This window comes from Bombus huntii, chromosome 9 (genome assembly GCF_024542735.1).
Source record: "Bombus huntii isolate Logan2020A chromosome 9, iyBomHunt1.1, whole genome shotgun sequence".
In the NCBI taxonomy this organism is placed as follows: Eukaryota; Metazoa; Arthropoda; class Insecta; order Hymenoptera; family Apidae; genus Bombus; species Bombus huntii.
Window position 1 is genome coordinate 6485168 of NC_066246.1, and position 14700 is coordinate 6499867.

Here is a 14700-nt window from a genome sequence, read left to right on the forward strand (position 1 = left end):
AAGCTTCTTGCTTGTGAGATAATCGGAGAATTATCGACTCGATTAACTGGATCGATTGGAATTCATTTCTAAACTTCATCGTTTGTTAAACTGCTTAATGTCGCAAGATCTGCGTCTCTAAGCTACCGAAAGAATCGGCTGCGACTATTAAAAAGACTGATGCATTCACCTGCTAAATTATTTGTTCATTTAGCACCTTGTCAATTGCTCGAATTATATACATATTTGACCAGGTATTTATGAAAATACATATTTCCAAAGAATTTCGGAAATATGATCTTCTTATTCGACAATGCGAGATTTGAAAATAAGTTTCATCATATCTGTTTAAAAATATCACTGACGAATCTTTTTTTCGAAGTGAACGTAAGAATAATACTCGAACGATCAGCGACGCTGTCAAGAAACAATATATATCACCTAATTAGCAACAAAATTTGTAACAACAAACGACCAATATCTTAAACATCTCACTCTATACTCCGACGAATTCGTGAGCAGCCTGCAATCCGAGAATGCCGATTGAAATTTCCACCTGCTCGAACAATCGGCGACAATGTCAAGGAACGATATACTTAATCAGCAACGAAATGCGTGTCAACTATTCGTGTAACAAACACACCACAAACGACAAGAATACGAATAACTTGAACAACGTATTGCATGCTCCGGCGAACTTGTGAGCAACCTACGACACAACGATGCTTCGATCGAAGCTTGGACCTACCCGAACAATTGGCAACGACTTGAAAGAACAGCGGATTGGCAAACATCGACGAATCTTGCTATCGAAATCTTGAAATTTCAAGGATTACGGAAAGCCGGAACGGCCGGCTGGAACTTTCTATTCGAGGAGATATTTCCCGTAAGGTTCCAACAGCTAACCGTTCACGTAGACCGCCCATTGTGAATTCTTCGACCAAGTCCCGGACATAACTCTTCGGTTATGTCACGCGCGTTCGGATGATCGAAATCGGTGCGGATGTTGTGGAAAAACAGCGGGGACAAGAACAGCCAGGCAGTTTCCACTTTCGTTACTATCGACTTATGCAAATGGGCCTCATCATAGAACTTTCTACTCGGCCGGAATCTCTTTTCGTCGCCGTTTCATTTGGCCGCCGCCACCTCTCTCTTTTCCTATCGTTGCTTATACGTTCAGTATCGTGAATTCTTCTAGAAAGTTCGAAGAAGATAAATTACAAGGACACCACGAACACGTTCCCGATGTGTGAAATCGGACGAGGGGACGTCAGGCCGGTTGTAGCAGATTCGTGATCACGAAAACGATCCGAGTCAATCGAGGCTAACGCGTGAAATTGCCACGTTTCTGGTCCGCTTTTATTAGGGGACCGGGCCATCCTGCGCCCAATTTAAACCTCGAATTTTCATACACGATACCCGTCCACGTCGTTTCAACGTTGTCTCAGCTCCTTCTCCATGCAACGTTATATAAATACTTTGTCGAGATTGATTAAATCACGGAGTGAGCGGTTCGAATGGTGAGAAAATTTATATATTTAAACGTATATAATATTCTACCTTGTTCTGGATTAATTTTCCATTAGGAAATTTTTATTTTGCAGCGGACATAGATTTGATTCGTTACGGGATACTTATCCATCCTTATTCGTTGAAAGCGTTGAGCTGTTTAATGTTACACAGCCACATAAGGATTTCAGTTCAGAGTTATAAGAGGTCAGAAAGAAATGACTAGTTGCCCTCGAACGAAAGCTCGCGTATTCTGGCTCGTGGTCGTAAAAACGAATTACTAATCCTAAAAACTAAAACGCTACTTGTCCTTCGATGTACGATTATTATCATCGTATCGTTAATTACCATAGGTATTTAAATCGAGACTCGGTTCTTAATCATTCGAAGAATGGATCAATTATATCTTATATGTACTTGTATAAAACGTGATTACTATTATTCGTAGAAACCAACTACATTTCCATTTAAATCTCTACTTAATTTACGATTATTCGAGAAATACCGGCGACTCTATATCCAAATTAAGACGCCTATCGTAACGCTCGATTATTCAAAGAGATCACTGACAATAACATAATTGCTTTTCAGAATACCATCAATCACTGTCGCTCGCACGATGACGACGATTACCCAAATAGATCGGTAACCATATTCAAATGAAAATTCATACTTTAACCTAGAATTATTAAAAAAGGAGATCGTTAATTATACTTAAATGCAGATAAAACCGTTTAGAAATCGTTGCGTTAGCTCGGCATACGGCGGTATCGAGAGATATCACTGTCCGCGTTGGCAGTAAATTATTCATACGGGATAAATCTCGCAGTCTGACATATTCGGTTCAACGAACCTCGCAAAGGGGAATTCCCTACCTCGGAGGAGAGCAGCTCCTTTCCCGAAAGACGGCACACAGTGGTATCGTAAATTGTTCCGCGTTCGACGATCGTGACACGAGTGGAAGGAGAATGGTAATTTGTGACGAGTGAATGAATGAAGGACAGGTATTTCTCGGAATTCAGCCTTTCTTCGATGCAATTTCGTCCCCTTTCCGTGAAATTTAAGGACGCGCCTCGCGGAAATCGCCTGCCGAACACGCGAGTAGATTCTCGTTCGTCACGCGCGAAAATATAGTCAGAATTTAATCGTTTCATTTAATTGTTGTCATACGCTTAACGCCCGATTATATCGAGTTATTACGTTCAAATATTTCGACCGGTTAAGCCTTTCTAACGAAACATTATTCTCTTGGGAACACGCTTTAATTACGATGGCCTAAAGGATTAGCGGAATATGTAAAGTGAGATACTCGTCGGAGTAACTGTAAATGAAACGTATGTATTAATTAATGCTCCGATGCTGTTAAACTCTACTGTTCTTTGTAGATTCATCCGATACGGAAGGATACCATCTTATTTATAGATTCGAAATATACGAAGAAACTGTTACGTGCTTGCGTCACTTAACTCTATCTCGTTGGCTGTTTGTTCGTAAAAGATTTCTCCGATCGCTTCGCATTTTTATATTCTATAACGTTACGAGTGGAAACGATATTCCTGTATAAATATTCAGAACGGTTGTATGCAAAAATTTCCACCGGCCTTAGATCAAACGAAATCAATCGTATCTTTCTGCATCTCGTTCCCAATATTTTCAGCCACCGAGCTAAAGCACTTTCACGCCGTATTACGTTTTCCTCTACGTTAGGCTCTACCTAAGGGGAAGGTTAGGGAATATACGGTTCAGAAAAGGCGATGTTTCATTCGCCTGTCGCGAAGAAGATTCCCGGAGAGATAAGATTTTACCTGGGACATAATCCACCGAAACTGTTAACCGTGTTCGTAACTGAAAATATCAATGGGAGAGCCGCTGTTCGTAATAAGAAAGAAATATGGAAATTATCGCTTCGGTTATCGCGATTTATTTTCATATTTATTCGTCTTTATACGTTGAACGCATGTGGCTGTGGTATTTGGTCGATGTTTCCGTTTGTTCGTGCAACGAATGATTTTCATCGGTGGCCAGCCGATGAAAATTCGAACAGTTAGTTATTGACGAGAAATCAGGGAAATAAACGATACATACGCTGAACGAGCGGTTCTTCGTTGGCGGATTGATAGAAATCTGATATGATAATTAGGAACGGAAGGAATTTTGTAATTAACATGCAAATTAGGAAAATGACTGTGTCGGATCAGAAAAGTGGCTGAGAGATTAGCGCTTTTTTTCCTCCTCTTTTTTTTTATATTCTATCTGCTTGAAAATTTAAATTGCCCAGAGAAATATGCTCGTTGTATCTCCGATCGTATTTATGTATATTTTATCATTGTGCTCGATAAATACATAAGTAAAGTACATAAGTTCTTGTATACGTGTTTCTTCTGTGCTCTCGGCTATACAACAGGCTTCGAGAAAACGTTCGATTCGACGATAAATAATCCGATTTGAATGTAATTCGATGTCAGCTGACTTTCGATCCACGATGAATTAAAAAAAAAAAAAAAAAAAAAAAAGAGAGAAAAAGAGAAGAGAAATTACCTCCGGCACACGATACAACGATTTAACGTAAACTGTAAAAACCGCGCTCGATCTGTTACACGAGCAATTTGCAAAAGCGAACGCGTTGTTATTTCTTCGATTCGCGCTCATTAGACGAGCGGCGAGCTTGTTGTGCTAATTGACACACGCAGGAAGCGAAGCATTCGCGCGCGGGACGAGTCGGTTTTGCAAGTTTCCCGATCGTGCAAATTTATGCGGACAGTTGCCGGAGGCCGTGCGGTTCGAGGAAGACTTTTTTTAAAACGAGTTCGTAGAATAAAGGCATAAAACGCGAAAGTGACGAAATTGTAGTCTGAACGGGGAGAGGTGGGACCGATGATCATCGCCGATGTTGGATCTTCGTTACCTGACCTTCCCCCTGCAGGCTCGGTGCACATCAAGATGCAAATACGAACGAGTTTACATGCGAGCGTTCGCTCGAGTTCGAGGTCGTATGAATAAAGCGACGAGATAAACGCGGAAGGCTGGGAAATTGATAGTTTTGCATAGCTGGTATTCGCACGAAAATTCCGTAGAAATTGTTTTATAGCACACAACGGATACGCACGCCTGATCTAGCGCGATAAACATTAATCCATCGAATGGCGTTCTTCACGCTTCGCCACCTCTCGTTCATCCCGAGGAATTATGCTGCATCCTTCTAAGAATTTTTGAAGGGTTTTTAAAAGAATCGCGAAAAGATTGACGCGCTGAAATGGAGAAATGATTGCTGGGTAGAATAAGAAGTTTCCTCGCTCTAGCTGACGCAGACGAAAAGGAGGAATGTAAAGCGGAATCGAAGCCTCGCGTTTATCTTTCTCACATCGAAGAGAAAAGACCCATTCGATCGGTCGAGACAATTTCAATTGCTGTGTGTTTTGTACGAAGCTTTTAAGAAGATGTGCTTGTACTTTTCCGAGTAAAGACGCGTCTAAAAATTTCAACGTTTGATAGGTTTCTTGGAAACTCAATACCCTCGGTAAATTTTCAGGAAATACGATACGGAAAACAAAAACTGAAGTTCGTTGAATAAAAACAGCAGGGATAAGAAGAGGAAGCTGTTTTATGAAGTTGAAATATTTCGCCAACAGCGAGCGAAGTTCGTTGAATCGCAGAGAGGAAGAAGATACCGAAATAGCAGGAAGAAACGGGAAATATCTAAAATTCTAACACGTATCCGGGATGCTTGAAAACTAATGTTCAATAAAGAAGAGGTCTGACGGGGAAATTAGAATTCTTAGCAAGTGCAATTCATCAAATCGCGGTGATAGAATAAATTGAAGAGGAGAAAGAAAAACGTTGCCCCTCGCTGGCAGAGACGCGAAGATAATCCATAATTCTAACATGTCTGAGGAAGTACAGCGAAAAGTCCATTCACCGCGAATAAATGAATTCCTGAGAACTAAGTGCAAGAAGAATAGGAACTTTTTCAAGGACTTGGCATTTGATTCGTCGCGTAACAAACACGTATAGGCGGAATATCCTTAGGAAAAAGGAATACTTAAATTTGAGAAATCGCCAAGTTAAAGGATGATCGAACTTGACGATGAAATTTTACGAAAATCGAGATATTTATTGAGAATTTGAAACAATTTTGTTTGTCTTCTCAAACGATCGTAATCGATTGGTAAAATTTGTTATGACAGTTCGAAAAAGAAGCAGAGAGCCCCGAGAGGAAACTGCGAGTTATTTGAGGAAATAATGTTTTTCTGTAAATCATTTTCGAAATGATGATCGCTCAGTCATGTGAAGTGTTTACAATCCATAGAAGAAAACATTTACAGTTTCAATATGTTTCAGAGAATACGATAGAGACTCGAATTGCAACTAAGTGAGTTCTCGAGAAACATTACTGTCAGAGAAGAAGAATTTCTTCTATGTAGATCTAAGAACCAATTCAATTGCCATTCATCAAATAAAATTATACCAGGAAAAAGATTGAAACGTGTCTTTTTCGCGATGAATTCGTGGAAATAATTGAAACGAATGTCCAAAATTGCGATAAATCTGCATATAATTCTCAAACATCAGTTTCCCTGAGAACAACCCTTTCAAAAACTCCGAACAATTCTCAAGTTGATTACGATATAAGATTTACTCACTACATTGTTCATACTAATTCATACTGTTCGGGAGAGCTGTAAATGGGGAAGGAATTTAAACAGCGTAATTCGAAATAGCATTAAATCTACATTTACGTAACTATCATCACATCGATTTTTCCAAAAGCAATTCCTGCAGCAAGAACTGAAAATCTGTTAAAAAAATTTAATAAGCCCGTTAACTACTATTACGCACTAGATTGGAACGAGAAGGAACTCAAGCAAACAGCAAAATTAAAATGATGTCGCATCTATATATAGTTTTCGAGCATTGAGTTAAATAATAAAAATAACTGTCGTCGAAAGCTTCAAAAATTCCACCAACTTCCCTCGCTGCAAAACTCACGTATTTCATCGAAACGGAAGAGAATTCGAGCAAACAGCGAAATCCAAAACGACGACAAATCTACGCGCAACTCTCAAGTATCAACATCTAACTCCCTGAAGAATTAAAATCTAACCTCGCAGATATAAGCAAAATTGCACAAAATTGATTGAGAGACATAAGAAAACGTAATCTCTTGTCTACAGTCTGCGAGAGACTGCCATAACGAAGCAAAACTGAACGCTCGAACTCGTAGTTCCTCGAGTAAGATGATAATTCAAAATTCAACGCGGATTTGTAAGTAAAATCGCGGTACAAATTTTTGCATTAGAAACATCGGTGTTGGGTTCGATGTAGGAAAAAAGACAAGGTGTTCTGTGATCTCGAGGCTGAGATCGGTCTCAGATCTGTTTCGAGGTCCTACGGAGGAGTCGCGTCCGTTCGCGAGGGTGGCAGAAGAAGCGCGGTCGAACAGTTCTCGGAAAGTTGTTGGTCCCTCTTTCTCTTTCACGCTTATCTGTCCCTCCTGCTTTATCTCCGAGACGTCTCATGCCGTGGCTCGCGGTGAGAAACGTTCTAGGCTCTTCGACGCGATATGCGGCATGCATATAAATTGATACCCATAACCATAACTTATTCGACATATGTACCCAACCCAGTACTGGGAACTCCGGGCGTCCGATAAAAACCAGCATAAATTAAAACGCGTTATTACGTTATACGACGCCCAGCGAGTCTTAATTGATTGCCATTGCTAGCCCCCTTACCCCCTTTACAGAATCTCTTCTCGTCCCGTCTCTCTTTCCATCGTACGTCGGTTTTCTGGTTTATACTTGTTTTATCCTCGTTCATGTTCCTTCCCGTATTGTTTGTTACACGTACGCGCGTTACTAACGGCCAAAAAATCGATCTGAATGGAACTTGCTACTGTACCGGCAAGTCCAGTTACCAGCAGTTTTGCACGGGATGGCAGGATCGTCCGAAATTCTGCCGCTCGTTAAAGTACGATCGAACTCACCCTCGTTTGTTGTCAATTTGTGTCAATTTGACACGTGGCAAACGTAAGAAAAAGCAGCACGTAAACGTAAAAATTACGTAAATTTGCAAGTATTAAAGAGGGGCTATAACGGTGTTCTACGATGACTTAATTTCTTTTAATAAGACATCACGCAATTATATATATATATAATATTAGAAATATATGTTACATAATTATTAAATATATATTGTTAAATAATTATGTAATTATATATATATATATTTTTTAATGTTTAAATGTTCGTCCTTCAGTTTGGAATAAACCTGCAGTTCCCGTGATGATTACAAAGTCATCGATATTTAGAGAAATATGTTTTGCCATCATTTTTTAGAGGCTGTTTGTTCTTGGCCTTTTTGTACGATGGTCTATGAGATGCTAATTTATTGACAGACGGACCAAACTAGAAACATCATTACATGTCCAGTCGAACTTGGTATCTGTTGCGAAAGGAACGTCTCATAAATAATTTCATAAATTTCTCCCTGCGGATTTTTATACCGCACCTAATTGATTTTTCTGAAAAGAAAATTTACATACTCTACGCGACTCAATAATTTTCATTTCTCGCCGCGAGTCGCCGTAAATTTCACAGCGAATCGAGATTCCAAGTCAGTCGCATAATTCAGCTTTACGAAAGCATTTGTCCATTCTACTTGTCAAACAAAATCGTTAATGTCCAATATTTTGTCCCCACAGAGGCACGTAATTATTGAAAGTTGAAACACATGATTCAGAGTTTTGAAAAAACTGTCTATTAAATTATTAAATAAATTTTGATCACAAGCGCAACAAGTTTCAATTCTATTTCAATTTATTTATTCAGCTAACGGGCCGGACCTCTATGTCGCGAAACAGTATAAAAACAGAAAAAGTACAGTGTGTTTTAAGAGTAGATCGTTGCATGGTCGTTCGTTTCCATTTATCGTATTTTCCAACAACTCAATATAGTTCCTCTACCGTTGTTTTACAAATTGCTCAAACCTCCGAACGAAAGTTCCATTAAAAAATGTATTAACAAATAAGAGCCGAACGTTTATTTAAGAAACTCGACATCGCGTAGAGGACGAGCTAATATTAATTGCTCGTATAATTAGTCCTCATGATCTTTCCATTTGTCAGAGAGGGAATCGCGTACTCCCCTAAAAAGTATCGTCCGATTTATGGGCCGCTGTAGGCCGATCCTTTCGGGGTACGTGCATCTGGACGAATTTTGTAGGCGTGTGCTCACACGTACGTGCGGAGTCGCGGTGCGGCCCATATATTATACAAAGTTTCCCCATCTGCCCTCTCTGTTCCGCCAAATCGCGTGGATAGTCGAACGGGGAAGACGAGTCAATATCTCTCCCCACGTGAAGCCGCGGGCAGGTAAAAATGTCTCAACTTGGGTGCCCTGGCTCATCCTGGCTGCTCCTTTTGCTTCTTTCTTTCCCAGGACCTCTTTCTCTCCCTATCTATCTATCTTCCGCCGAGGGCGGCTCCTTCAACAGGCCAGACAAGAGGAAGAAGGGAGGTCCGGTGAAGGAGAAGCAGAAGTAGAAGAAGAGGAAGAAGACGAAGAGGGGAAAGAAGAGGAAGGGGAAACATGCCAGAACGAGATGGATGGATCGTTCGTTGTTTCTGCGCACTGTGTAAAAGTGGCGAATGCCGCGAGCACCGTTCCCTCTGTTCGTAGTTAGACTAATGATTAGGCCCGACGCGACGTGTGCGACGGCTGTTGAGTTTCGGTTTCCTCTTCGTGCCTCCATTTGTTCGTACTATGCTTCGTTCCTCTGTGTCGGCTCTTTAACTCCTTTCCGAGTTGGTGAAACTGTCCCGATGAGATTTCACGCAGGTTACGGGGTTTACGAGGCGGTGCTTTGAAATATTTTCGATTAGATCTCGTCTTTCGCTGAAGAATTACCATCAGCTCAAGAAAACAGAAAAATGGCACTGTCGGTGGGTACGCGTTTTCTACTTTGTCTTGGAGATTTGTATTTGTAAGAGACGAATACTTTTGCGAGGAAACAAAAGCAAGGTTTAGGAATAAATTGCCAAGATGTAGATTTAAGGCGATGCTTCGTGATCGCCTTAACCGTTTACGGTTGACGCGATAACGAGGAGAGGAAGGTTCGTGACATTACAGAGCGGAGCTCCTACGTTCGATGAAATCTTTTTCGTTTAATCGCACGTAAGTTACGTAAGTTATGGGATTTGTACGAGGATCTTTGTAAAATTGGCGAAACCTTGTACATTTGTGAATTTCTAATTCCTTAAGTCCGATGAGTTTGACTGCATCGTTAAAAATATTCTAATTAGATACCGTGTGATCCTATTTTGGTGAAATCCTAAGGCAATAAAAATTTCTAAAATTCTATAAAAATTCCAGAAAAAGGACACTGACATTTAACGTTTTAAGATTCTCTCTGGAATAGCCAAAACTAAGTTTCATACAAATCTCACGCATTGAGCAAAGATGAATTCGTTGCTTGTCGAAGCTTTCTAAATCGATTAAACCGACGTGATTTGCATCTTCCACTGTGACGATCGATCGGAGCACAATTATGCAAGCTATGCGTAAGCCTTTAAACGCAGCGCGGCGGCAGCGGGCACAGAGGAAGAGACGGTATTCCCACGGTCGATGTGTTCGAATGATCCGAAAGGAGCATCCGGTCGCTGCGTTACTGCGAACTAATAATCCAGCCGGACTCGTGGTCGAAAGTTGTCGAACTGAGCATAGAACGGGTGGATCGACTCATCGTCGATCAGCCCGCGAAACGACGGATCTCCGAGAAACGGCCCACGGATATTTCCAGGAAAATATCGCAAGAACGAACAAGGAGCGTTCCTATGTGAAAAGAGGGACCCTGAGTTCGTTTAGTCCGTTTTAGTCCGCCCTCTCTCTTTCTCTTTCCAAGTTCTCGCGTGTATGTTAGGCGCGGAGGAACGAGAGACAAGATGCGAGAAGATGCGAGAAGAGGAGAGGAGAGAGGCCTTTCGAGAGAGTGATTAGAGTTGGAGAAGACGAGAAGACGAAGAGGAGAAGAGTATTTGTAGGTGTACAAGAGAGGACTCTGTCAGAGGAGGACCGAAGACGTAGAAGAGAAAGAGGTGGTTGGTGGGGTAAAAAACAAAAGTCCAGTCGGTCGTGGAGCGGTCCAGGATGGTCCCAAGCTATTCGGGACCACCCCGAGAGCCGAGGGGTCCAGCTCGGCTCGCGGCAATCAGGTGCCGTTGGAATGCGACCGTCCGAAGAGAAAAACAAAACAAATTTTTATGCCCTCCCCTCCCCCTACCCCTCTCTGCCCATCGTTCCCTCCTCTCTTCTTTTCGGCTTTCTCGTTCGCTTGTGCTCCTCGTTCTAGTCCCCCACCTCCCGTGAGTCGGCCTCCTCGGGAGAAACATTAGGCATTACTTAAGGGCCACAGTCCTCCAACCATAGCGGAGGAAGGGTACCTACTGCTGGCTTCCCTTTTGCTCTCTGTTCGAGGCGCTCGCTTTGGCGGTAGAAAAAAGGACGATTTCACGCTGCGAATTGTCCACGGCTCGTTCTGGGGGCCTCTCATTTACGGAGGTAACGATTCCCTTATCGATCTCGTGCCGGAACGAGGATAGCTGGTTATCGGTGTCGGCTATAGGCTGCCTGCTGCCCGTGCACTGGCCATCCGCCCTCTTCCTCTTCTTCGTCCACGTTTCGACGATCTGCCGATCCCCGTTTCGAGGCCGTACCGCCAGCCAGATCGCTCCGGGATTAAGATGTGACTGGGACGAGCTCGGTTCGTTGTTTCGGGGAAAATTGATTTGCAACCAGTTTAGCGTGAACGATGGAATTACCGTTGGCTGCTGGCGGGTCGGGGGCTTTGCTGGAACCTGGTTGATCGATGTTTGCTGAAAGTCGAATCGCTACTTGGAACGATACTCTTTTTTCCTACCGGCTGACCGAGCCTCGTTGCGAAGTCGAGTCGTGCTATATCCGACTCTGTTCTCCTCCTCTTCTCTTTTAGTCGCTTTCTCTTCATCTTTTTCGTCCTTTTCTTGTTTTTGTTCCCGGCAGGATATTAATTAAGGGTTTCGCAATCTAGATCGCAAGTAACAGGTTACGTTTTACGCGCGTTGTTACGTTGTTTGAATGATCGAGTGGAATTTTAATCTTTCCTACTGTGCTTGCGAGAAGCTAATAACGGAATGGTAATTTTTACGATAGCGAGAATTTAATAATGCGGATTTGGAAAAAAAAGGGAGAAGCTTATATCGAAGCTACGTTTTGATTTTGAATCTTGCGTTTCTTATACGATCAAAATATTTGTTGATCGTTCGTTGCTTTTGGTAGTTCTGCTATGCTTTGTCAAGGAACTTGTACGACAGCAACGATATATTTCCAAAGGTGCATTGTAGACCGATATTCGGAGAATGGAACGGTTGTAGAGGAATTTAGGCAATGTCTAGGTAGACAATTAGGGAAGACAAGTTTGGGCCGGTGCTTCGGTTCGAAATTTATCGTAAACGAACAGGTTACTCAGTTTACGGAGATTATCGGCATTTTACCTTTTCCGCTGTTTTCTAAAGTTTTACCTTTCGTGGTTGAACAGGGAGATAAGGAGAAGAGGTCTACCTCGAAATAAAAGGATAATTACTCTTAAGCGAGGTAGTTGCGCAAAAGGAAAACAACGAAGCGTATGTATCGTATCGACGATATAATTTTCTATTTCGCTAAGAATATTTACAGAAACGAATATTTATAATAATTAAACATTACGAACATAATATTCCAGTTTTATATTAGGCGAGAGAAAAGTTTGCAACTATAGTGATCTATGTTGATACATAATATAGGAATATGTTAATTTATATATGCGCTATAGGAATTTGTAAAGAAGCAATTTTTATAATTAATACATATTTGGCTTTCATACTTTTTAGTTAACTAATAAAGAATCTAATCACAGAAAATTATACTCCTGCTGTTCATTTAACGTTCGTTCGAAACATTTTCCGCTACAATTAACAGTTTCGACGATATTTCAGGTTCTAATTCTTATGATGCAAGATATGTACAAAACTATGTTAACAGCTATATTTAAAAAAAAATGTGTGCTCTTTATGACCAAAGTAGTCTCTAGTACATCGACAGTGTCCATAGAAGCGAAATTGTTAGCTTAATAGGCAGCACAGCGTTATTCTCCGTTACTTTCCCCGAAAGTATTGTAAACCTAAGTACCTTCCTATTATTCTTCGCTTTCCAGTCATTTCGATGTTACGTATCTGCGATAAGTAACGATGCGCTTTATTTATTTCCCTTTTCTCGCGGCTCACGGCCCCATTACACGCCTATACCGATGCATTATACCATCGTACTATCGTTTCCTAACATCGTGAACGACAAAAAAAATCTCTTTTTTCTTAAGATCCAACGATGGACGCTTTTACGAAGGGAATCGTCGAAAGGATGTTTACAAAAGTTATCTCAGCTATCGGTATCCGGCCGAAGGATAATGAGTAAAAGCGCTTTACCCCGGGTGAACCAGCTAATTGCCATTCGACAATCCCGTCGTAAATCTACGTTTACGTTTCGTTTCGTCAGATTCGCTCGGTCGTCATCGGTTAATGAGACGCTTTTTCTCGATCTGCAGATCATCATGTTCCGGGAGTGAGGCATGAGCGCGGCAAAAGGCTATGGTTTGACGTCTCCGAGGTACCACCGGGGGAGCACATAATCAGTGCAGAGCTCAGGCTCTATCGCAGCATGGACGTGAAGAATCGGAGGAATCGCGGATCGTACATGATCACAGCCTACCGGGTCTTGAGAACCGAAGACGGGTGAGTCTTGTAAAAGGGGCTTGTTTGCATGTGACGCGATTTACTCGGGCTGTCAGTTCAAAGTTAGGGATAATCTGCTTTCAGCGAGGATTATACGAGGTGTCCTTTAAGTATGTGGCTCTTTCTAACTCTTTAAGAGCCAAGATATACGGGACTTTTATCGTAATAGTTGCCACGGTCGTTCGGATCTTTGTTCCGATAATTTAGAATGTCTTATCGAGTCGAAAAAGTAGTCGGCAAATTGCATTATTAATTTTCTTATTAGTTTCTTCGATAAGAAAGAATGACGTATTTGCTTTCAACATTCTAACTTTCCACGCAAGAAGTGAAAACGTTAAACTAATTCTTTTAGTGCGATTTGGCGAGAATTTCACAGGAATGTACCTAATGCCAATGGCGATAAATTTTTAAAGGCGATTTTCTTCGCAGTAAAACGTAATATATATTAGAGAGCTCGTTATGCGTTAAAAGTAGATGGAATAAGACCATTAATGCTAAAACGTAGTACCCTCAAAATTACTTTCGCAATGCTAATTGTCCCGCTAGAGTCATATTTCAATTAAAATCCGTTTTATATACATAAACAAAATTTTTCTTCAGTGGTTTTCAGAGGAAACAGAGGTTTTCTATCGCTGTATCCTCGAAACACGTGCCATCGAAGGAATGTTGTTTAAAAATCGTAACTAATTTTTCCCACACCTTACACCTTGTTCGAGGCAACAAATTCAAAGACGCCGAATTACGTATTTTTCCTTACGAGCTTGCAATGGAATGTGTTCTTTCCCTGAATGTCATTATCGTGTTAATTGGAATGTCCCGTTTCTGGGAAAAGTGTTTCAGGTATTGTTCCTACCTGCAGCCAGCTCTGACTGGCTACTATTTCGGGGTGAGTAAGGGTGACTGATAGGTTTGAGGTGACCTTTAACTAGCGAGTAGGGCGAAGAGGAGAACGGGGAAGGGGCATGGTGGAAAAACGGTACTCTTTCTCTTCTGTCTTCTTCCGACGTTGGTGAGGCAGATCCCACCCGGGTGGGTGGCTAGACCAATTTCGTGTTCCTTCAGGCAAAGTCCGTGGTTTTTGACATCGTCATCGTGCCTCTAATTAGGCCGTCCTTAAGTCGCCGAAAAAATCTCAGGTATTTGTTCTACCTGTGAGAGTTTCGGGGACCAGCCCACTCGTCTTTCGTCGATTCTACCTTTCTCATTCATATCCAGGGCCGTCTAGCGGCGCACGAATAACGACCGATTCCTTTCTAGAACCACCGACTATATTACGCCATATTTCTTATATATTGGGTCATTCCATAGCAATGATACATTTTTTATTACGGATATTAGATGAAATTAGTCAATAAACGATCAGATACGTATATTTTGCCTCGTTCTCTACAGGTGTCCATCCTTCCGTTAAATTT

General features: G+C 41.5%; 1 protein-coding gene across 1 annotated transcript in view; it reads left to right on the forward strand.

Annotated features, from left to right (window-relative positions):
* LOC126869872 (protein 60A) overlaps positions 1-14700 on the forward strand; it is a 41532-nt gene that overhangs the window by 5213 nt on the left and 21619 nt on the right. The window contains exon 2 of the mRNA XM_050627000.1: positions 13099-13285. Coding sequence (XP_050482957.1) covers positions 13099-13285 — 187 coding nt within the window. The remainder of the gene's footprint in view (positions 1-13098; positions 13286-14700) is intronic.